At 37.6% G+C, this 26,080-nt stretch overlaps 1 protein-coding gene across 1 annotated transcript in view; it reads left to right on the top strand.

Moving 5' to 3' along the window:
• The first annotated feature begins 8,239 nt into the window (after positions 1–8,239).
• ROBO1 (roundabout guidance receptor 1) overlaps positions 8,240–26,080 on the top strand; it is a 659,452-nt gene continuing 641,611 nt past the window's right edge. Inside the window, exon 1 of the mRNA XM_069785380.1 lies at positions 8,240–8,348. Within this exon, the coding sequence (XP_069641481.1) occupies positions 8,261–8,348 (88 nt within the window). The 5' untranslated portion in view covers positions 8,240–8,260. The remainder of the gene's footprint in view (positions 8,349–26,080) is intronic.

Below are 26,080 nucleotides of genomic sequence, written 5' to 3'. Positions count from 1 at the left end.
GTTTTTTTTTTTACTGGGTAGCCCAACACTGGACCCAGCACTCCAGATGTGGCTTCACTAGCGCTGAGGAGAGGGGAAGGATTACCTCCCTCGACTTGCCATCAGCACTCTTCCCAGAGTAGCCCAGGATACCTTTGGCCTTCTTTGCTGCAAGGACACATTGCTGACTCAACTTTTTGTCCAGCAGGAGCCCCGGGTCCTTCTTGGCAGAGGTGCTTTCCAGGCCTCTAGTGTGTACTGGTGCCTTGGGTTATTCCTCACCAGGTGCAGGACTTCAGATTTTCCTTTGTTGAACTTCATGAGATTGTCCAGCCTGCAAAGGTCCCTCTGGACAGTGGCACACCATCTGGTGTATCAGTCACTCCTCCCAGTTTTATGTCATCTGCAAACTTGCTGAGGGTGTACTCAGTCTCACTGTTCAGGTCACTAATAAAGATGTTAAACAGTATTGGACCCAGTAGCAACCCCTGGGGTATACCACAAGGGACTGGTCTCCAGCTGGACTTAGTGACACTGATAACAATCCTTTAAGCCTGGCAGTTCAGCCAGTTTTCAGTCCACTTCACCCTCTGCTTATCTAGCTTGTACTTCATCAGCTTCTTTATGAGGATCTTATGGAAGACAGTGTCAAAGGCATTCTTAAAGTCGAGATAAACAACATCTGCTGGTCTCTCCTTATCTACCAAGCCAGTCATCTCATTGTAGAAAGCTTTCAGGTTGGTTAAACATGATTTCCTTTTCATAAAACTATGTTGACTACTCCCGATCACCTTCTTGTCCTTCCATGCGTATGAAGATGCTCTTCAGAATAGGTTCATCCATCACCTTCTCAGGGATTGAGATGAGGCTGACAGGTCTGCTTTTCCCTGGATCCTTCATCCTGAAGATAGGGATGACGTTTGCTTTCTTCCAGTCCTCAGGAACCTCTCCTGATCATCACAACCTTTCAAAGCTAGTCAAGAGTGGCCTTGCAGTGACATTAGCTAGCTCCCTCAGCTCTCATGGGTGCATCCTGCCAAGTCCCAGGACTGGTGTGTGTGTCCAGGTAGTTTAAGTGCTCCCTAACCTGATCCTCCTCCACTGAGAGCAAGACTTCTTTAGTCCAGACTTCTTCTCTGGTTTCAGGGGCCTGGGACTCCTGAAGGCTGGTCTTTCTAACAGAAACTGAGATAAAAGAAGGCATCAAATAACCTCAGCCTTTTCCATGTCCTTTGTCCCCAGGTCCCCCACCTCATTTTCACTGGTCGTCTTTTTGCTGCTTATGTACTTGTAGAAGTCCCTCTTGTTGCCCTTCACATACCTTGCCAGACTGACCTCCGGGTAGGCTTTGGTTTTCCTAACCCCAGCCCTGCACGCTGAGACAGTGTCTCTATCTATATTGCTCCTGGCACAGCAGGCAGAAAAGGCAGAGAGCAGTAAGCGGTCAGTAACCTAATTTGGCTCCTTGAGAGAGACCAACAGTCTGGTGGTCAGGCAGGGGCAGGAGCCTGCAGAGCACTGTCAGTTTTCTTGAGTGGCCCCAATTCACAGAACAAGTGGAAATCATTGTTTTACAGTTTTACAGGATTGGGGTTTGGGGGGGTTTTTTTGCTTTCTCTTTACACTTCTTAACACTCCACTTCATGCTTCATTTGTTGCATTGCATATTTATTGCATTACAAGTATATTGCTTCCTTACGCAGAAATCATGTTCTGTTGCTCACTGTCTCATTTATGTACTCCTCCCTGAGGAAACCTTCCTGTTAAAGTTGTCCCTTATTCAAAATTAGGCTCCGCTTATATAGCCAGACACATGAAGGAGATATTAGAGATTAGCAGAGCTTCTGATAGAGAGATTGTTTATGACACCGAGACTGGTGGGAGAAAAGATGTTTCTTTTATTTTAAGTTTGACTCATCACACTGAGCTTTCGTGTGTAGGCAGCATAGTAGAGGGTATTTAGGGTTTAGGCTATAGGTTATGTCACATATCACAGTTTGTCAGGCTGATACTGCTGTTTGGGTTTCTGCTGCAGTCTTTCAGTATGAGTGGATGAACATGGACACAGCTTGCTTTGTTTGTTTGTTTGTTTTTCTTTGATTTATACCAGCTGAACTATTCCTATGGTACTGCTTAAGCAATAAATATATCATACAGAGAATCAAGTCAGTTAAAATCTAGGTAAGACTGTTTTACGTATAGGTTTGTCACCTGCCAGCTTAGAAATGTAAATTTGAGCACATTCAATCCATTATTATTGTTGTTGTTGTTATTAATTTTATTCTTGGTTTTCTCACTGCATTTAAAAAACCCCAAAGCACAGCTTAAAATAAGTAAAATATAAATTTTGTGTCATAATTGTTAAAACTGACCTAACAGTTGGTTCTAAAAAAGCAAATGTTTTGGAATACTAAAAGATTAAATAAGATGAGCTACCTGAATGTCTGCTGAAACTGTCACTGAAAGGATCACAGTCCAGATCCATAAATGCTCTGTACTGATAACTACTCTGGTTTAAATAGATTTATATTTTTTTAGCTGCTTTGATCTTAGTAGAGTTGATTTACTTCAGAACAGAAAAGGAGCTGGCCAGACTTTTTCCCTCTAGTTCATCAACCCTCTGTCATTCTTGCTCCTAAATGGAAACAGTTGAGATAATGTATGGCTGTGCTTCCTTCTCATCCTCCTGGAAGTCCAAATAAATTTAGTTTAACAAAGACAGGATGTTTGAAATAGTAGAGGGAAGTTCTTAATTTCAGTGATACATAACTTTACTGACGATAATGCACAGGATGAGTAAGTTCAGAAGTAGTGTCAGTCTAAGCAGAGGTGACCAGATAACTGGGTGTCCGACTAATAGACTTTAGGACTTTATAACAAAAGGATTGAAAATACAGGAAAGTCCATCCAATATCAGCAGGCCTAACAATGCCTGACAAGCTTTAAAAATTTTCTGCATTCAAAATGAATTAATATTGCTTCAAAAGGAAGATTTTGTATTTTTTCTGCTTTCAGTGAAATTTTGCCAGTCCACTCCAAAATAGTCTTTCGGTACAAAGCAAGTCAAAATTCTGTCTCGTCCTGTAGGTAAACAATCTCTTTAGCATAATATTTACCAAAAGATTTTATAAAGGGAAGTTACTTTTACAAGTTAGAATTTTAATTACCTGACCTTTGTGTCCTTTTTTTCTATACAACATACTGTCAAAATCTAGTCTTACCAAGCTGGTTACCATTTCTGAGAGATGCAACAATAATAATCAAACTGAGGGAAAAAAAAAGGGAAAAATGAAAAGAAAACCAGCATTGGTTTTGGTCTTGTCTCAGTGTCTTTCCTTCTGCTGCTGAATGCTGCACTGGCTATAGTGATAAATAGTACTATGCTTGGGAAGTGGAAGAAAATAATTAATTACACCCTTTCCCTGCATTTACCATAGTGCCTCTTTCCCCTCTGGGTTTGTGCAGTTTAATTTGCCATTGATTCTTTAATGATTATAATGTCATAGAGGAGACAGTGTTTATCTTCATTGTGCTCTCTGGACAACGCATTGGACCTGAATCTTTTCTTGCACAGTCTGGTGTAGATCTGCAGTCATTTGATACGGAGTTAAGTGAGGTCTCAGGCCAGCTGAAGTTTATATAGTTAGTGCATCCTTCTTCTGTCACTGGCAACATCTAATTAGTGCCAGTCCTTATTCTGTGACGTTAGTTTTGTATTTTGGACACTGAAAGACTAATTGCAGAGAAGGACCAAACACAGAAACACTTAGTTCAGTTATTATAATCAAAAAGTTAAATGATATGACACTGAGAAGTTTGTATATGAAGTTCTAAATGTATGTGGCAGATACTTCATGGACTTTTAGTATGTACTAAGGGAAACTATTTTAAGTTGCCAGCTGAATTCCTTTGGTTGTGACACACTTCTGTGGGTTTCTTCCACTATAGTGTAGTGCTTGAATTGTGGACTGTGGCAGTAGACGATGATAATAAAGACCTTGTTTCTCTTTTGCTGAACTCGGTTTCTATCTGAAAACCATTTTTCATTCTGATGACACCTTTTTCTACTTTATCTTCCCTGTGATCAGGGCTACTATTTCAGAAGAAAGCACTATACTCTGAATATAGAGAATTAGCCTCATATTCAGGATTCTTTTCAAGGAATATCTACAAGAATTGTTTTTAAACTGTAGACTAACAAGTTTTGTTTTCATATTAAAATTATGTGGCTTCATTAAAGCCATCTTCACTGAAATTTTCTGTAAGAATAACGTTTTTAATAACACTGAAGTTATTTCAGGTTTTACAATTAAATATTATATTTCAAACATAAAACACAAGCAGAATTAGAGGGAAGAAGAGGTTTTAACAAACAAGCTAGGCAGTTAACGTCTGAGCTCCCTGCGGAGCTCTGTCACATACAAAGGGATTAAAAAGAAGTCATAGTCTACAGATTCAGTAAATGGAAGAGAGAGGTATGAAAGAGAAAAAACTTTGGATTCATGCATGGGATGCCTTCATAGATAGGGCAAGTGCCATAAAGTATGTTGCTGGGATTCATCTCCCCCCCCCAGCTTTATGACTGTGGTGGATTAACTTTGGCTAAACAGCAAAATTTATTGCTGATTAAAATAGAGTTGGATGGCGAGAAAAACGAAAACTAAAACACGCCTACCTCCCCATTTTTGCTAGGCTCAACTTCACCCCTTCATTCCCCACTTCTCTACCTCTGCCCCCACCATCCTTTCCCTGGAGTGGTGCAGGGGGGTGGGGTTTGGGGTTTGCTGTCAGTCCATAACAGCTCCTCTCTGCAGTTCCTTCTTCCTTATACTTTTCCCCTGCTCTAGCATGGGTCCTTTCCATGGGCTGCAGTCCTTCAGGATAAACCTGCTCCTGCGTGGGCTCTCCACGGGCTGCAGCTTCCTTCAGGACATGTCCACCTGCTCCAGTCTGGCATCCTCCACAGGCTGCACTGTGGACCGCTGCTCCAGCATGGTCCTCTTCATGGGCTGCAGAGGATTCTGCTCTGGTGCCTGGAGCACCGCCTCCCTCTCCTCCTGCTCACACCCTGGTGTTCCCTCTCCTGTTTATGACCCTTTTTTTTCCTGTTCCTCTGCCTATGTCATGGTTTAACTCCAGACAGCAACTAAGCACCACACAGCCACTCACTCACTTCCCCCCCCACCCAGTGGGATGGGGGAGAGAATCCGGAAAAAAAAAAGTAAAACTCATGGGTTAAGATAAGAACAGTTTAATAGGACAGGTAAGAAGAAAATAATAATGATGATAATAATAATAATAAAATGACAATAATAATACTTAAAGAATTAGAATATACAAAACAAGTGATGCACAATGCAGTTGCTCGCTACTCACCGACTGATGCCCAGTTAGTTCCCAATCCATCCCCGCCAGCCAACTCGCCCCAGTTTATATACTGGACATGATGTCACATGGTATGGAATACCCCATTGGCCACTTTGGGTCAGCTGCCCTGGCTCTGTCCTGTGCCAACTTCTTGTGCCCTTGCAGCCTTCTTACTGGCTGGGCATGAGAAGCTGAAAAGTCCTTGACTTAGTCGGAACACTACTTAGCAACAACTGAAAACATCAGTGTGTTATCAACGTTCTTCTCATATTGAACCCAAAACATAGCACTATACCAGCTACTAGAAAGAAAATTAACTCTATCCCAGCCAAAACCAGGTCAGCCTATCTGGCATTTTGCCCTTTCTTACACAAACTTTCCCAGAAGTACCATCAGCTTGGCTGACAGACTCAGCTGTGCCCTGCAGTGGGTCTGTTGGAGTGGGCTGTGGCTGGCACCAGGGAGCCCCTCACCTCTTCTCAGAGAGGTCACCCTGCAGCACCCCCTCTACCAAGCACCTTCCCACAACAACCCAATACAATATGGTCCACAAAACAAATTTTGCCTCCAGAATGTGTGATCTTAACTCCTGTTGAGATCAGTAGGAGTTGTGTCCTGCCAGTGGATGGGAACACTTAGACTCTTATTAAATCTCTAAGTCCTTGAATGATTTTGCAGCATGTATTAATGAAATTATTCTTTCACATTGACGTGCATTGTGTGAGCACCTCACATTATAATGACGAAGTAAATCCTTAACTGAAAGTGTTACTTTTTTTGTTTGGTGAACCAATTCAATGGGCTGCCTCATCAGTTTTGCATTAGAAACAATATTCAATCTTGTGTTTGCAGGCAGAAAGTACAGATGAAGAAACTGTGGGAATCTGAAACCAATGCGGTAAATAGTTTTATAAAGCAAGCCTGTATTACTGTACAGAGAAAGAGTTTGACATTCTGAAGGCCTGAAGTTGCAGATCCTCATTTCAGTCTTGGAGTCATATCATGAATAGCATTTAGAGCATCATGTAACACCTTGGCCATTAATTGCCGTTAACTTTGCCATTAAGAGCTGTCAAGCTGTTTGCAACAGAAGAGCAGTCATACAAGTGATAGGAGATATCAAAAGAATGGAAATGGAAGGAACTGCGTTTTTGTGTGCAGTGCAGATGAAGTGATAAAAATGAAGAAAAAATATTTTGTAGGATTCAGGTAATAGCAGTAGTAGGAAATGGAGTATTATTATTTCTGATTGCTAAGATAGTAGAAGTACAGGTATAACACAAGAAGCAAATGTAAAATCCAGCATGTGTAGGTGATTTAATCTATTAATATTTAACTTACTTAGGCATTTTTGAACATCCAAAAGTATGAGATGACACTGAATACTCCCAGTAATGATGCAACTCTTCTGTTTGCTGTCGTTAAATATATATTAGGCTTACAGCTGAAAATTCTCTGTCCCAGCAGACTGAAGAAGTGATTGACGGCACCACAGGTTTTCTCACTGTTACGATTCTGTCTGCTGGCATTTAGGTGATAATGGGAGTCATAATCCAAACAGTTCATCTCTGAATATACGTTCTTAACTACAAGGGGAACAAGTATGAGGAGAGAGAATTGAGAGGTGCAGTTGTAACATTATCACGGTCTAACATAGTTAGTTATTGTCGGAGTAGAGCTCCATGCATCAGCCTGCTTCATGCTTACAGTTGTGTTTGGTGGTCTCTAATTGTTGGTTAGGGTCAGACAATTGCATGCATCTAGTAACTGGACAAACACTTAAAATAGCATCTCTTCTGTTGTCAAGAACTTGACATGAACCCTAGATACTATGCAATATATGGGACATTGCAGTCACACACATTTCAGTTTGTATTTAGATAAAGGCTCTTATTTTAAAACAAAACAAAACAAACACAACAAAAACCAAACAAAAACCCCAAACCAAAACACTAAATCCATTTATTTACAGATTGTGTGTATTTAATCAAAGAGATTGTCTAAAAAATCTTACTGCTTTCAGAAATCTCTATGATCATCTGAAAAACACTGTATGTTCTTTAGGAACCTATAGAGGAAAGGCATTTTGAACAGGTTGGTATTGCTGTAAACAAGGCCTGAGGAGTTCTGGCAAAGTCAGTGTTAAGCACTAATGTAGCTGAAGCATAAGAAACGAGTAGGATGAGCAGAGATTATTTTTCAATAGTGGTGGAGTTGTGAATACTTTTCAACCTACAGTTGTGGTGGTCAGAAAAATTAGTCTGAATCACATTTTAATTCAAAATATTTTCTTCCTTCATAAGATTCCATTTTCCTGCCAGTTGCATGAAAACTATCTGCCCTTAAGAACACAGAAACTCAGCAGAAAGTTACCTTAACTATTCAAGTTATTACTGGGTAAAATTATCCCTAATCCTCTTTCAACAAAACACTGTGCCATAAGAGGACTAGTGTAAAGTTTTAACCCTGCTTGTATAGAAAGCTGAATAGTGTTAAAACATTTTCAACTTAGGCAAGTGTTTAAGTGTTTCCTTGAACTGGGATGGATTAAACCTACACTGAATTATCCTGCTGAACTGAGCAATTTCTTTAATAACTTGGGTTACATGACCAAACAACATGCAGCACTTTAAAATACACATGTGCACTATGGGGCTCCCTTTAAAACATCTGTTTTGGGGTTGTGTGCTCTGCAGGGATAGTTAATATTCTGGTTGTGGTTTACAACTTCCTGAGAAAATTTAGCATTATTTTAATAGCTAAAATAGCATACTTCATAGAGTTACACTGGGCAAAAATATTTGTAAGTACCTTAAATTTATCATTAATTTGTTTGTTCTTATTTCCATTGTGTGTTGCAGGTAACATTTATGTTAGCGCTGCTGAGCTGGTGTAATGCAAGGAAGGACACATCATGAAATGGAAACATTATCCTTTTTTGGTCATAGTAGCTGTATTCAGCCTTTCCAGATGCCATCAGTTACTGGGTCAGCTCATTCCAGGTAGGTACCTTTTATTTAAAAGTAAGCGTTCATGTTTTTATGGATCATTTTTATGCTGTCCATGTGAATATGTGCATGTATATATTTGAAGTTCTCTCTCCATGTTTTAGTGTGTGTGTGTGTGTGTAGTTAAGAAATTTATGAGCATATCTGCGTATTTAAAACACGGAATTCAGTGAGTATTGTATTGTCTGTGCTGTAATGAGTTGCTTTTTTGAACTGCAAAAGAAAATATAGAAAAGGAGTGGCCTGAAAATATAAGTATGAGAAGGTTAAGGTGGCTAAAAGCATTCCTTTGATTAGCACTGTTGGTGGAGGGAAGAAATGCAGAGTGCAGAAACAGACTTGAATATCAAAGAGAATAGGAAATCTATGGAGAACCTTCCTGAAGAAGAAGGAAAACAGCAGCAACTGTGAAATAGCTGAAATGCAGTGTTTTCAGTGAAGTCCTAGAGATCAGGGATCATCCTGGTGCTTGTATGGCAAGTCTTACTAGTGCAGAGAGGAGTAGTAAACGTGTAAAAATGGCAAGATACTATCCAACGTTAAAGGGAAGGTGGTGGTAAAATTGGTAACCTGTATCACTTCAGTGAACAGTGGATTTTTATTGAAGTAACATACAGGAAGCAAAATCTGTTTTGTTGGGTTGTTGGGTTTTTTTTTAGGAATAAATCTGTAAGAACAGCTTCTGAGTCATTCTGAATCATCTTCAATATTTGTTAGGAAAAACCCAAACAAACTTTGATCAGTACTGCTAATAATGTAAAACTTCAGTAAAATGTAGGAAAACACAATAGACATATAAAAAAGAAGGTGACATGCTGATTTTTGGTGGTGCTTTTTTCTGCTTTGCATCTGAATAATAACATAGAAGACTACTGGCTGGATTTCTAAGTTGAATTGTGCATTGTGCATGCAGAATTTTGTGGCTATACAATTCTCCATATATCTGTGGGCAACTAGTTCAAATATAGACTTCTGAATGAAAAGAGAAAGGAAAAGGTTTTTTCCTTCAAGCGTTTGTTGACCTATAATGAATGGTCATTCATGGAAAGTAAATTAAAGAAATTAATTGACTTTTTTTTTCCTGGTTTTGTTGGTTTTAAATGTGTTATGTAGGAGATGCAAAAAGACTCCAGAATAAAGGAAGATGTAAGTTGAAATTGTAATATTAAAAGTTTCAAATATAATTTCAAAGCAATCTACCTGTCACAAAGACATCTACCGTTCTTTTTAGAAGGGACGCCTGGAGATTCAAATGTATTTGCATGATAGCTACCTCCATCCACTTGCATTGGTTTCAATTTAGTCACAGTTTTGTAGACTCTACTAAAAAGTCTGTTTGCATTGTATTACTTTTTCCATCAAATTAGTTTCAGAATAAAATCACAGGTGGCATTTTGATTTTTGTCCCTGCTTTGTAATTTTCATCACAGACCTCAGACTTGAACCAAGAGATCACTGTACTTGGCCAGACACCAGCATGCTCAGCCTCACTGGCAGGGTGCCAGGAGTGTGATTATCACGAAAGATCAAATAAAGCAGGATTTATTTTTTTTCCTTTAAGCAGTTCATCCCATTCATTTTGCTCTTTTCATGTCTTTTCCTTACAAAGGCATGTCTCTCAATTTTTTTTTTTTTTTTTAATGCACAGAAAGAGAGAGACCTGTGCAAAATGTCAAACTTTTTCCTCCATTTAATGGGGAAAAAAAGAAATAATGGTTCTTTGGAATTCTGCTCTAGCCATAAAAAATAGCAATTGAGCTATAGGTAACAGCTTTTTCTGAGGATTGCTAAAAGCATTAAGCAGCTAAAACGTCTGTCATCATGGTACTACTAAATTAAGTGTGTTATTTTGTTTCAATAAAAACCATACTTTCAAAATAACAGATTCAATGAAATTAGTTTTTGATCATATTATTAGAAACCTTTAAAAATGCAGTTTTGTGCTTTCAAACTCTCCAATCCTGTCTTATCTAAAAATTGAAAATTGTTCCACCTTATTGATGACATAGCTTTAATTTCATATGACAAATTACGAGAAATGTGTTAAAGCTTGCCCTCACAACTGGAATTCTCAACTTCAGTAAAATGTAATTAATTTTAATGGTGATCTTACAACTTTGAAACATTTACTGTAGTTTTTGCTGAATCTTTTCATATATTCTTGTTGAGTCTCACTCTTTTACATATGGGGTCCACAGGGAAGTACTGTCTCCCCCCTTTATTAAAATCACAGCTGAGCCTTTCATCTTATGTCATTACATCTTACCTCTAATTCACATATAAAATACACTCACAATTCCACTATGGCTGTCTCCTGAGGCATAAAGTATCTCTGCCTTGGCACATCTTTATTTAATCAGGGGTTGAACATTATCTGGGAAAGATGTGATTTTTCTTTCCAGTTGCTCTGCATATTTAAAAGCTGGAAAACTTGATAGTTGATTTTGAAGTGCACTGATCTAAGAAAACATAGCATTAACTAATGCTATATTATGTTCAGATGCATATGTTGAGCTCTATGTTTTCAGTTAAGTCACTGAAGTGTTTTAAAGTTACCAGTTACTACATTGTCAAAAAAACATAGAACTATAAATCTGACATGCAGCAGAAGATTTCAGTAATTTAAACTGGGATTTTTTTAATATATTTTTACATCAGTAGAAGTGAGTGCAAGCTTTCAGATTTTTGGTCTGTTAATAAAAGACTGTATGAGCATTCCTCATGGATTTGGTTGGGCTTGGGATCTGGTCCTTTAGCAGGGAGTACTGTGGAAGTGCCCTCCATCTGAACTGGAACAGATGCCAGATATGTGGGATCTAGTCAATCCTTGAGCTTTACAGAGGCACCTGGACAAAAAAAAGCCTTGTAAAACCATGGAATGACAAGGTTTGAATGCTCCTGGTAGATTATTAATAATTTTTTTGTAACAGAGTTCTCTGTAGATCTTGGGGAGAGGAGGAGGAGTAGAAAACCTCTTTTGAACCCAGATTTTTGAGAAATTTTGATAGAAGCTTGTAGACCTCAGTGGTCTACAAGTACTGTCTCTCAGTATTTGAGTAAAGACTGATGTTGCACTAGAACACCTGATATATTTCCATCATTTTCAAGTAAACAAGGATTGCTTTTCTGATACTTTTTTTGATGTTTAAATCTGTGAAGTGCATTATTTCTCCAGGAAATAGGTTTCCTTTAGGAGATGCAGATATATAACAAAGCATAATATATTTAAAACATATATAATGAAATGTAAATTTGAGCAATATGTTTTGCTAGTGTAAGTTAAAAAAAAAAACAAAACCAACCACAAAACAACCTTCTCTGATAATCATATGTGGTGGGTTGACCCTGGTTGGATGCCAGGTGCCCACCAAAGCCGCTCTATCACTCCCCCTCCTCAGCTGGACGGGGGGGAGAAAATATAACAAAAGGCTCGTGGGTCAAGATAAGGACAGTTTAATAAAGTGATAGCAAAGGTTGCGCGCGCGAAAGCAAAGAAAAAACAAATGATGTTATTCTCTACTTCCCATCAGCAGGCGATGTCTAGCCACTTCTCGGGAAGCAGGGCTTCAGTACGCGTAGTGGTTGCTCCGGAAGACAAAATGCCCCCCCCCTTCCGTCTCCCTTTACTTAGCTTTTATATCTGAGCTGACGTCATATGGTATGGAATATCTGTTTGGTTAGTTTAGGTCAGCTGTCCTGGTTATGTCCCCTCCCAAGATCTTGCCCTGCCCCAGCCTGCCATTGGGGGGGGGGGGGCAAAAATGTTGGAGAGACAGCCTTGATGCTGTGCCAGCATTGCTCAGCTGTAGCCAAAACACTGGTGTGCTATCAACACCTTTCTAGCTACTGATGCAGAGCACAGTGCTATGAGGGCTGCCATGGGGAGTATTAACTCCATCTCAGCCAGACCCAATACATCATAGAAGCTTACTGAATCCTGAAGAGAACCAGCCCAGGATTTGACCTCCTCTGGGGTAGACAAGAATACTTTAAATTTCCTTTTCTCTAATACTTCTTGGCTTACTAATGAAACATTACAGGAAAAACACTATCCTAGCTTGTTTGCCTCTTTCAACATGAGACAGTTATTATTTGTAATGAAACTTTCAGAAATTCAAATTGTCTTTTTTCACTGCATCTAACGTGCTAAGGTGTAAGCAGTCATTTTTGGAATCTGAAAACTCTTACATCAGAGCTTTTGTCAAGTGAATCATAATTCAGTAACATAACTAACTAAATTGTTTGGTGTGATTTTTTTTTTTTTAAATCACTGTTAACTTTTCAGTACTTAAGACTTTGTGATCTGCCTAGTGAAAACAAGATTTGTAGTTTTCCCGTTACCTGCTTGTCAAACTACTGAATATTTTTTCTGAATGTGATACTTTGGGTTTATATGTATGATTGATACATTTTGACAAGAAATTCTATATTCCTCTGGTTTCCCTGCAACCTGTAAAGGTACCTTCCTAGTACTGAAAGATCTTCATTTGCTGCTTCATAAAGATGATTAGTGTCTTGTATAATGTAATGTGTACTCACTCATTCTTCTGTACTTTTTAAGTGCCTGAATGAATTTTCAATCAAATATCAAAAATAAATCTCTCAATCTGAATAAGGCATTGAATAGCTCAGGTGAAGATTTTAGCTAGTTTTATTGTTGTGCAGGTTTTTTCTGAGAATAATGTTTAAAAAAGAAATGTTCAGCCAAACCCAACCCATACTTTAAGTCTTGAATGCCTTGGCAGAGGTTCAGAGGCAAAGGGAATTGGATGCTCAAATTCCGTGTAAGCGCCTGATTGTGAAGCTGTAAAGGAAGAGTGAAGGCTCATTCAGCTAAGAAAGTTAAGTGATTGACTCCCTTGACACTTCTCAAAGAGTAGGGGATATGGATTTAGATTCCTTCAACTGGGAGGTACTTGAGGATAGTTTTCACCCTTTCTGAGCAAGTGATCCAACAGCTGAGCTCATATTTTACAAAGATGGCAGTTTTGTTGGTTAGAATTTTGTATTGTTTTAAAGTAAAGTGATGTTCATAACTATTTTGTGATGATCCAGTAAGCATTTCAGAGCACCTGAATAGGAAAGCCTAGTTTGTAGGTCACAGGGGAAATAAGGCAAAGGATAGAAGCCAGAAAATTCAAAACCTATGTAAAGCTATGCCTTCTCAGGAGAAGAGTTTTAAGTCCCAGAGGACTGTTAACTCTAAAGACTGAAGGACATGATTTAACAGGGTCAAATTTTTAAATATAAGACACAAATTCCATGCAGATTCCACTTATTCTTTCATTGAATCTGAGCCCAAATAAAGATAACCTTTAGCTATTTTTTGATTAAAGACATACGTATAAATATAAGACTGGAAGTGTGTAGCTCTGATGTAGGAACACTCAGAATCATGGAAAAAATAGGTTGGAAGGCACATGGAGGTCATTCAGCCTGATTTTTTTTTTTTTTTTTTTTTTTTGCTCAAAACAGTGCTATCTTCAGAGTTAAACCAGGTTGCACAGGGCCGTGTCCAGCTGTGCTCTGAGCACCTCCAGGGATGGAAATTTCATAACCTCTTTGGACCACTCTCAAGGTGAATTTTTACTCCATTTAGAGCCAGCTGGAACTTTCTGTATTGCAATTTGTGACCCTTGCATCTTGTCCTTTCGCTGTGCACTTCTGAGGAGAGTCTGGCTCTCACTTCTGCAAAACTTTCTTTAAGGCAGCTGAAGACTGTAATTAGACCACTACCTTAGACTTCTTTAGCCTCTCCCAGTTATCATATGCTGCAGCACCCTGACCATCTTAGAGGCTCTCCTCTAAGCTCTCTCCCATTTTTCTGTTTTTCTTTTGGAGTGAGTGGCCCAAAACTAGATGCACTCTTCCATGTGCAGACTCGTGAATGACAACTGGAGGGGACTAATCAACCCTTGACCTGCTGCTTATGCTCTCACTAAAGCATCCCAGTATGTTGGTGTCCTTCCCTGGGTCAAGGGCATACTGCCAGCTCAAATTCACCTTACCAGCCTGGACCACAGATTCATCTCTGTCGTGGTCTTAACTTTCCATCATATAACTTCTATCATAGAAAAGATCATCTTGGAGGAAGTGTTCTGTTGACAAACCGTAGTGGCAAGAGATACCATGTTTTGGTGCATGTTGTCTGGTAATTTTGTTTTCACAGGCTTTATGAAATGTCACTCTTGGCCGTAAAGTACGTTTTTGTGATCCTAATGTAATATAACTGTGACAAATGCATCTGTAAGTGATGTGTAGCAAGAGATGATGATTTAATGTAATGTTTCCAGTTGTGAGTGCCATCAGGTTTGTAGATTGTGGTATTCAAGGTCAAATTCAGAGAGAGTAGACAGGCAGTTTAGGCCTTGCTAGGGTCAAGGAACATGTGGAAAGATGTGCTTTTGTCATCCACATAAATTAACTTGAAGCAGACAAATTTTTATTCAATTAAGATCTAAAAATAGAAAAAAGGAAAAAAAACCCCAAACACTACTCACATTTTGGCTAGCCCCTACGAAGAAGGGGCTCTATTTAGACAGACTAAATAAAAGAAAAATTAAAAAAGAGAAAAACTGGCATTTGTGCTCTTGTAAAGACTGTGTTTCTGTTCATGTCTGCCTTTTCCTTCTCTCCTATCCCTGCAATGTGCATAGGCGATACTGTAACCTCTTCTAAAGAAGAAGCAGTACCAACTGAGATCATCCAATCTGACCACTCTATATTTGTATGCATGTGTATATGCATTTGTAAGTATACATAACAACATACAATTACCAGTTCTAACTCTTAAGACTGAAAAGTCATCTTGCCTCATGGAGTATTCAGCTTGCTTTGAAGTGCAGGGTAATATGTGTTCCTTGCAAAATATTTTGAGAATATTTTTCACTAATTTATATTCCTAGATCCTAATATTAATGAATGAATTAATTCTACATCACATTATGTTATAATACAATGTATTTGTTATCAAGGAAACTTTATGAAGTTTCCATGGTATGATAGTACCATGTAGAATTTCCATTATGACTGTACAAACGAGATTACTTAATAACACAAGAAACAATAATTTCTTGTTATCAGAAAATGGAAACTGTATAGTAAATCTTGTATACTGTTTTCAGTTAATTTACCTACATAATGATCATGTAATTTATCTAGTCATCCATCCCTGCTGATAGAAGTAAAAATACATGGCTGCTTTTTTCTTCATTTGGAATATTGTGACTAAATTTGTTCTGACTGTCAGATTTATTTTGACATCAACACATTTTCAAAGTACTCAGATTGTTTCACATTTATTGGCTTTATGGTGTAACCTTAGGTTTTCCCTGTTGTTTTTCTGGTTTGATTTTTTTTGTGACCCCCCCGCCCCCCCAACTCCTCTCTCTGCCTGGGAGGATGAAAAAGGTTTGTAATTCCTATTAGTAGAACTGTTGTGCCTGGAAAGAGGACATATATTAAAAGGGGAAAAAATTATCCCAGCATGTGCCTTGCCTTCCAAAGGTTGTCACTGTGTACACTGAGGTCTTAATAAATAAAAAGATTGCCAGCTGTACTTCAATTCATGGCTTCTTTATTAGCCTTTAAAAAGAAATAAATAAAGCATGACGCTTTATTTAATTGTCTGAATAGGTGGAGACAAACCAAGAGGCACAGTCAGCTGCAAGATACTTAATGAAGAAATCCCTATTTTTAATCTAGCTGTAGAAGACACAACTCTTCTGCTTTGATGATGTGGCCTTTGTGATGAACCTAGCTGGAAAACCACATGTGCTGCACTGTCTTCCTAATTAAGTCATCAAAATGCACTGGAGCAAACTGAGTGACTTGCGTAGACCAGTATAAGTAATTTTAGTTCCTCTATTGCTTGGTTAATAGAAAGTGGCACTGTTCTAGATTATGACTGATAGAGGTTAGATGCTACAGCTGCTATTATTGTGCCTGCAGGTAGGCGCCTTTATAAGCCATTTTTGTGCATGTGTAAGAAGGCACACTTTTCTTTGTTTCCCTTTCTTTTCTCTTACTTTTTGAGGATGTAATCCCACAGGCATTTCCTCCATTTTTTTTTTTCCTCTAGAAGCACCTGCCAGTGATATTCCTCGAAACATACAGATATTCTACTTGTTTTGGATGCACTGACAAAGCATTCGCCAAAACTTATCTCAAAAGTAAGGTTTTGGGAAGGCTGCCCACTAAAATAAATAAAAAGATAAATAAGAAGAAAAAAATTCAACAATGACAGTCATGGTCATATAAAAAAGTTTGAGTATATATAATGAGGAGGGAATCAGTTTTTCTGATATGGGCTTGATTGGCCACAGCTAAAGATTTTGTAAATGTGTAGAATGGATTCTGAAGCTTTTATTGGTAAAATTGCTGGTAAATACTCATTTCTTGCTTTACAAATAGTCTTACTTGGAGCTTTAAGCTTCTTGGAGAAAAAAATATGCTGATTATGAGAATGGCATAATCAGTTCTTGAGTATCTATCATAGGCATTATAAGCTTATGTTGAAAAGTTTTCCTAGCTTATGTAGTTTGGTGACACTCCAAAGTTGATAGCAAGGTTACTGTACAGGCATTTGCATACAATAATCTAAGAATCCATTTGCTTGAATTCTTCTATAAAGATCATGCTTCATATGGTTAATGGAGAAACTGGCATAAATGCTATATATATATATTTGTAGAGAATATAAATAGAATTTTCACCAGAAGTTGTTCTACCTATATTAAAATTAACAAGAATAAATGTTTCTTTATGTAATTAATCAATTATCCTGAGAACAATCTTCGGTTACAGAAGTAGAGCACAAAATGACATAGAGTCCCTATTGAATCTAATATTTATTTAGATGATGAATCTGTTAGAGCTTCAAAGCAATTTAATGTCTTTAACATCAATTATAAAACTAATTTCAGTCATATCAGTGAAAGAATGCAACAATTTGCAAAGGTGTTCTCACACATATGACTACTCAAGGGGTTACTGTAGGCATATCTACATTTGCTAATTTATTTTTAATGCTGTAAAATAGAGTGTCTAGAGATGCTTTATTAAATATTTTAATAAGTGTCGAACATATTTGCACAATTTCTGCCTTGACAAAGGGTGATTTATGTGCACCTGTATCTACATATGCAGAAAAAAATATCCTATTGTCAGAGACTGCCACCTTATTTTTGCACAAACTAAACAGGAAAGATAAAATTCTGCCTTTTGTTTAATTGGAATTTTAAATCAAAGTAGAACTGGTGAAAGCAAACAAGTCTTATATTTTAAGATTTTTCTCAACCTTAAGTGTTAAGTTAGATTGACAGTAACATTATTCGAAGTATTTATACTATATCCATGATGGCATTGTCGGTACACCAACATGTAACTGACTAGTTTCTGTGTCTTCTTTATTCCGACCTTTTTTTATAGCATTTTATAAATGTTTAGAAAAATACTTTACTTTTTTCTATGGCTTAAAAATCACCACCTATTATTTTGATTCAGAGAGAAACTTATATATGGCCCATATTCAGAGGAGTCGTTATTTTATATTTGATGAATTAAATAGTATAAGGCTGCAGCTACCATGACTTTCAGTGAGTTTCTATTTTTGTTAATGCAGCTTAAATATTTTTCCTACATTAATTTAATTATTGTACAATAATTGTGAAAATAACATGTCAAATATTCTATGTATGCTACTACTAAACCAGTCAACTCTCATTCCTCTGTTGTATGAAAACAAAGAAACACCTATCCTTTACAAATGGTTTTTGCTCAAGGCGTTGTTACAGGCTACCATGAAGATAAAGGAACCCTCAAAAGTGCTGCGAAGCACATCTGGTTAGCCATTTACTGTTAAGTTTCCATGTTTAAATGTTTCTTTAATTACATTTTGGGTGTGTTTTTTCTTTGTCTTTTTTTTTCCTCCACATTACCCTAAGGGTAAAACTTAATGATATTAATTAGAACTTTTTTTTTTTAAATCAGATCATAAACGACTGAGGTTTTAAGCCTACTTCATTTTGACACACAGCTGAGGCGACCTCCAAGGTCACACTTTTAATATATGAAAATAAAAAGGCAGTTAATGGTACGCAACAAAAGGATGCTTTTTTTTCTTCCTTTCTCTCTCCTGTCCTTGCAAAATGGATCAGTTATGCCCTTCAGGATTATATTCACTTACAGTACTCCCTACTCACAGTAAGATTAAACACTTTTCAGTTTACTTTACATCCACCTGGCACTTAAAGTATAAGTGTAAAATTAAAGGTTCTGTTATGTACAGTACCATTTCAGAAAACATGCTTTGTTACATTCTCTAACACTCATCTAAAAACATGGCACCAATCAAGCATAGAATTGATCACTTGAATTTTTTAAAATTATTTAGCGTCTAAGCATGTCTTCCTTTAAACATATGTTACTCTAAAATGTCTAGGATATCTTAATACTTGAAATTTAGCGCACACTTAGACTTGTTTGCTGATTTGGCCTGTAACACATAAACAAGCATCACAATTTTCAAAGATGCGGTGCCCATGACCACTTCTATTCACCACTTTCCACCATCTCCTTTTGCCACGTCTCTTAAGTACATGTTTGCTTATGGCTGGTAGTTGGTAAGCTGGATTTTGTCTGGCTATTCAATCAGGACTAAGCACTGTGCTAATTCAGAATTGGACTTAGTAGAGAGGTTAGAGTCTGTTAGTTCACAACTACATCTTCCAGTGAGGAAGACTGGGAAAAAGTTTAGAGCTGGTTAAGTAAGAGCTAGATTACCTCTTGGTTGCATATGTTCAGATGCATCTTTAATCTGGTTTTTCCTAATTTATACATGGATTAATTATTTTCCATTCCCATTGGTTTATTTCCTGTATTTTATGATTTCATTTGCTTTTATCAGTTGTTTATAGCATCTCAGAATTTTATCTTTAAGTTTTTAATTTGTTTACAGTCTGAAATACCTGTGATTAGTTTTACTACAAACTTGAGGTTTACTTCAGCCACCTTCGCACAAAGAAGCTACCACCTGTTTTTAAATTGCAGCACTTCAGTGGCCTGCTTCTGATATAGCACTCATGGAGGGTTTCTGTTTTTAAGTTGGAGCTGTTGCAGGAGAAAAAACTTCTTATGCATTAACGTTGTTTTAGCATTTGGGTTGAACAAGGTAGTTTGGATTGGTCTCATAAGTTAATCAGGGCAATCAGATACACAGATCACAACTGCTGTTTGAATTTGATGGTACTCTCTTCTAAATTTTCAAAATATACAGAAAATTCTGAATTTGAACTAAAATGCATGAAACCTAGAACTGGGAAGAGGACAATGATTACTGCCTACCTAGTTTATTTTCTGTTCCTTTAAAACATATCTTTTTCAAAACTTTTCTGTCCTTGAAGGTGCTTGCTACATGGACTGGTCAAAATGTTAACTTAAGTTCGGCTTTTTCTAGCGTTCATACAGCTTACCTGAATTGAGCTCCCTGCTGTCATGGCTAGATTACTTCTGGGACCTGAGCTACCTTATTTAAGGCTAGCCTGGGACTTTGACTTTACATTGTGGTCTGCTGTTCTTTCGCTGTCTGCTGTCTTTACTTCATAGTGCTGCTTTTCTTGCAAGACTTCATGGTGTTTTATCCTATTGTAGACATTTTAAAAGTTATAATATAGCTTGTAAATGAAATTGGATTCTAATGTCTGTTTCTTCAGGAATATTCCATTGTTGAGGGTTTTTGTCTCCTGTGGTTTTTGAAAGGCTGTGCAGAAGGTTTTTTAAACATTATAAGAAAAAGTTGTGCGTGCTTTAGCAGGAAAGTCTGAATCATCTAGTATTTCAAAGGAATTAAGTACAGTGAGAAAAAGGATGGTCTGAGGTCAGTCGTAGCTTATGAAGGTATTCAGTCAGTGTCAAGTCTGGCTTTGAGCTCTAGTTCGAAATATTTAACCTTTCTATTACTGCAGAAATTCCAATCAATCTGTGTTACAGTCACCTTGCAAGAAATAAGTGAAATTCCTTGGTCAGCATTTGCTGAACAATCCATTTTGCTAATTCAGAAAGACTGAAAGAATGTTGATACTAGAAATAAACCAACTAGTCTATCCTCTGTTCAAAAAAAGACTAAAAGCATGTATGATATATATGGCTACAATAATAACATGTTTAAAATTCATAAAAGCACATTTTTCCACATTTTTTGAAACTGAAGGAAGATCTAGAGTAAAACTGCTCCATTCTAGGCCAATTGTATAAAATCCTTATTCTGATAGTTGATGACATAAGCATTCATGTAAATAACAAAGCATAAGCAATATTTTAATACTACAGTGCCAAAGTAACAAATTCCATTAAAGGGCCACAGGACAGTTGCAGTTACCATTAAAATTTGTTAATGAATTGACTTCTGTCAAAGTGAAAAGTTAAGTGATTTGAGTCTTCTATTGAAGCCTTTGTCTTACTTCCTATTTTAATGTTTAATATATGTCTTCATTCAGTCTTATAGAGGTACATCACGTTTCATTCCCCAGCTGTAAAAGACTGGTTTGCAGCCTTTTCCCTGCAGAATTCTTCATTCCTACCTCCTGAATATTTTTGTATGTTTGCTTTATCTTACTTTTGTCTACAGAAAGATTTATTACTTTTTTTAGCGTGTTTATGTAAGCCAGTTAAATATGCAGGAGTAGCATGAAATTTTTATACTTCTGGAATTATGTTTTCATTTCTTTTTTTCCTGTTCAGTTCAGTTTCAACCATACAGCAAAGTTCTCAATCACTTGGAGAGTTTACTTCAATCTTCAGTAGTGATAAAGCAATGAACTTGACTATACAATTAATAGTTCCCATTATTAGGACCCACCTTTTGACTAGCTTAATCATTTGGATTGCAATTTTCTGTGTTTCCAGGTGAACCAAATGCATATGTTTGTTTAATGTAAGATAAATGGATCAGGGTTGGCTTTTTCAAAGAAAAGGTCAGATAAAAGGACCTTCTTTCACCCTTCTTAGTACATGTTTAACATTTTGGAGCAAGAACTTGAAACTGGCAATGGGACTAGCCTGGCATCTTTTTGTGAGGTCTCTGAGAAGTTAATTCAAATGTGCTTCAGTTGTACAAGCCCATGAAATCTCATATTCAGTGGCTGATGTCGTATTTGACATATTGATGGAATTTACAAAAAAAAAATCTTTCAATTTTCTTTGATTGGAAAGGATGAGCAAGACTTTCCCTGTGATCATTGCTCCTGAAGAATAGGAGTTGGACTTTGGTAAAGTGATCAGGAAGATTACCCAATCCTTCGTTCCCTTAAGGTGATGCCAAATGAATTTCCAAGAGAGAGCTGCTGAACAAAAAAGAGCCACACTGGTGAAAACAACGTGGAAAAAGAATCAGGATGTTTGTATTAAGGAATTAGGAAAATAAAGAGATTCTGCTGTGGAATTTGATCTGATAGGGGAAAAAAACCAGATTGGGACAAGTACAGGAAGAAGAGGAAGGAGAACAGAGAGGGATTGGCGCAGAATGACTGTTATTGTAGGCACAGCAGTCCTAAGAGCCTGAAAACAAATGTGGGACGTCTGGGTCTCATCCTTCACTACCTTGTGCTTTTCTCTGTTAGGTTATATGAAGAGATCTCTGCCTCCTTCCAACTAGAAGGTAAAATAGAGAGAAACTCCTGAAAAAGAAGGAGTTGCTGTGTTGCCATTCATATTGGGATGACCCTGGGGACCTACCAGATGCTGTTCAGGAGTTAGGAAGGACTCCTGGACTGCATACTTTGATTCTGAGGCTATGTAGTTCCTCATGATGAAGGGCAGAAAGAGGGTTAGCCAAGGAAATGCTACACGATGAATAACAATAAAAGAACATTAGAGTCACAAAATTAATTGTTTGCGTTATCAGGAATTCATCACCAGTATTTAAGTTAAGATAAATGAATGAACATTTTCTGTGTCAGTTGAGTACATCCACTCTCATAGCCTGTTTACTGCATATTATTATACTGTTCAGTATAACACGAGATAGCACTTTGTGCTAGCAGCTCTATGTCCATACTGTCAAAACTCCTTTGGCAGACATGCTACTGTGTACTGTAATATTGTGTGTGGATATTAGAACTGGTTTTGCACATATTGTATTGTTATCTTTTTAACATGATTTAGCTTATCTGATAGTATTGTATGTCTGCGTGTTAATTAATTCAGCACTCTGCTCTCTTTTTTTTTTTAATCCTCCTTCCTTCACTAGTCTTGGAACCCATTGCCCAATTTTTTTGGATGTAACAGAAGAGGAGAATTCAGAGAGATGTGAAATTCATATGAGAATTGGGCTATGTAGAGAAAGACCCAGATTAGTACCCCCAGACATCTATGCCCATCAGCACATGTTGTAGCTCACAATGAACCCAGTAGATATTGGGGTTTGGGCATATACAGCTAGGGGGCATGGAGGGCAGAGAAAGAAGGAAGGAAGAAAGGAAAAGAAATGCAGAAGGGTGTAGAGGGACTGGAGGAGAAATGAGGGTATTTCATAAAGATCTGGGATTATCATGGTGGGAGAACGTAAGACAAGAGAGGGCTGTGCTTTGTTAGATTTATTGCTTATGGAACAATATATTTTTCTCTAATATCCTCCTGTCTTTGAGTGCATAGTGCTTCTGAACTGCAGTCAGGGTAATATCATAAAGAACTGCTGGTTTTATGTTGTCTGTCTTGTTTACTGTGCAGCCACAGAGAACTGGAGTCCATCCATGCATCTGCCACAGGTTTCTTCAGTGCTGCTGCACAAGAGTCTTCAAACAAACTGCCAACATGTGGACATGAATAGTCAACACCTCATTTCATGAGTTGTCTGATTTGACTCCTAGGGCCACACTTGCCAGTAGGTCTGAGAAGTCACCATTAGGATTAAACATAATCACATTTTTCACCACAGAAGATTATTAAGGTGTGAAATATTCTTAAAAAATGAGATTTACCATGTCTCAGTTTACCTGTACAGTATTGGTGGAAACTCTAGGTATTATGGATGGTAGTCCCCAATTCTTTCCATCTGTGTAAGGGAAGAAATAGTACCTTACATGGGGAAAATTATATTTTCTAGTTATGTAGTTCAGATACTTTGAGAGTATAGTGTGATGCGATGTTGTTAAGATAATACAATAGGAAATTCTCTTACACTGTTTTATATTCTAGCATATCTCCTGATTCATAGGCCTGATTTTTTTGTTTACAGGATTTGGGGAAAAAAAATCAATAGGGGTTTACCAACAGTTAGATTTCAGTACAGCTGTATGCAGAACTCTGAATGTTACTGTTCAGAAACAGCAGCCTAACAGCACTGTAACTTTTATCAACAAACTTAAGAAATACCCAAATATTTCCAACAAAAGAACTAATATTTTTGAACAATATCTTGAAACAAGAAATCCTAGTTTTCTTTATACCGACTCATACTGTGTTTTCTAGCACAGTGCAAGGTTGCAACACATTGCCCGGACCTGTCAAATAGGCAGATTTTTCATCTCTGTGTGAACGCTCGGTGTTCTTCATCCATCCAGATGCATATACCTAATCTTGTAGATACTTGCATCTGAGCAGATCACTTAGGCTCTGATTACTTTATACTCAATAAAGAGAGGCAATACAAAATATAGTTGATGTGTCCTAGGTGCATTTTGGGGGTTGCCCTCTGTAGTTGCCTGTTCTCTTTCTTTACTAAAGAAAGAGTATGCATTTACATTTGGTCAGATAAATCCCATCGTTGATGTCTGTTAATTCTCTTCTGACAAATGGGCTGCCTCTAGACTGAACATTGGATACGCTGTTGTTTATTGTGCACCTGTTCATCCTGTAATTATCCAAATTGGGGATCAAGGCAAAGGGTACTGTGGCTGTCTGTAGTCCATGTGTTCCTGTTCTCTTTCCAGGGAAACCAAAGCTTAGGCTAAAGGCCCTGAAGTATGGGTCAGACAGGATATACTGCTAGGCCCACAAATTTAGGTGTAGCATAGAAGCCTTCATCAGATTTTAAATGTGAGATCTTTTCCATTGTCAAGCTGCCGAGAGGCCTAAGGATGATACATTACAGGAAAAGCACTTTTCCGAACCTGTTCTGACAGCAGCTCCAATTTATGCAGAAGGCTTGTAGCTCTAGTGCACAGAGGGGAAGTATTTGGGGTTCATTAGTATTTTCAAAAGTAAGCAAGGTTATGGGAACACATGGTATATTTCATGGCATTGTTCAGACATTGTGCTGCCAGAAGTGAGGAATTTTGAAAGCCTTTGTGAAGTCTTCAGCATCCTCGCACGCTCTTGGAAAGGACTCTGGAGTGAGCCTGCTGCAAACCTTGAAGCATGAGTCACAAGCTTTAGCAGCTGGGCCAGAGCATCTCAGGTCTCAGAAGGGGAAAAAATGTTATGCCTAGAGCTTTAACTCCAGGCACCGTGCCTGAAAGTTAACCAGTCTCAGGAAACATAAAAGCTCAACCATGTAAAGCCCAAGAAAATAAATTAGGGGGTAGTTATGAGGGTCTGAATTCATTCCAGCTTACATTAAGTGGAGACACCTGCAGTAGGGCCCCACTGCAGCCAAGGCTGAAGTGGACTGAATTGTTCCTTGACTACCTATGTCTCACCATTGACTAAAGAAGGAACGAATAATGATACCTGGTGAGTGTCTGTTGTTGGATCAAATGTATTGAGTCCTTTTTTCTCATCTAGATACTGATGAGCCTTCTTAGCAAATAATCCAGCTACACTCTCCAGGCTAATAACTGCATTCTCATTTTCTATTGAGACAGGAAATATGTATGCTATGTAAGAAATAGTACCAACGTTGTGAAGCAGCCTGGACATCACTTGCTCTAGTATGGATACAGCAGTTCTTTCCACACTCCTCAGATCCCTGAGCTTCTTCAGCTGTCGGGCTCTGAGGACAATTCTGAACTGCCTTATTCTATTTTTGTCCCAGAATGTGTATGTGCTTGTTTAAATTGTAAACTATTTCTTTTTGAGACTACTTTTCTTCTCTTCTTGGGATTTAAAAAAAAAAAAAAAAAGAAAGATGCTTAAGAATGTAGTTTAAGGGAACAACGTAGGAACCACCAGAGGAAGTAATTTATTACCAGGCTTTGCCTAGAATAATAAATAAAACATTGGTTCACAGTTTTAAAGTTGATAACAAAATGAAAAATTGCAGCTAGGTATTGTGACCAATGTTCAGCCTATGTGCTGAAAAAGGTGTTCTACCATGTGAATAAACTTTACAGTATTACGTATAGAAAAGAAAAGAATAGGAAGAAATTAAGGTTTTACATAGAATTATTTTACTGACATTTCCCAAATGTTGAGTTTCACTTTATAATTTGCTCTTTAAAAAAACAAAATCAAAACCAAACCACCACATACCCATGCACAATATCCTAGTTTGCAGAAAGCCAACAAAATAATCAGTTTAGTTTTGAGGTTGAAATAAACATCTATTTTGAAAGTTGCTTGGCATTTTCTGTTACAAAATACTATAATAATAAAATAGTAAAATAGTAGGTAAGCAGTAACAAATATGTGTATGAAAGCTCAACTTTCTTCAGGTTAAGTTTGCATACTTTGATTGCTTCTACCAAAACAGTTAAGCTCTTCCTGAGGGTATGGTTCCATATATTTTAACAAGTTTTTACCCCACATACTTGTTTCTGCATGAACTTCAATTGTGCCAGCATAACTATTTG

This window comes from Haliaeetus albicilla, chromosome 6, assembly GCF_947461875.1.
Source record: "Haliaeetus albicilla chromosome 6, bHalAlb1.1, whole genome shotgun sequence".
In the NCBI taxonomy this organism is placed as follows: domain Eukaryota; kingdom Metazoa; phylum Chordata; class Aves; order Accipitriformes; family Accipitridae; genus Haliaeetus; species Haliaeetus albicilla.
Note: the sequence above shows the minus strand (reverse complement) of the source record. Positions and strands in the feature narration are given on the sequence as shown.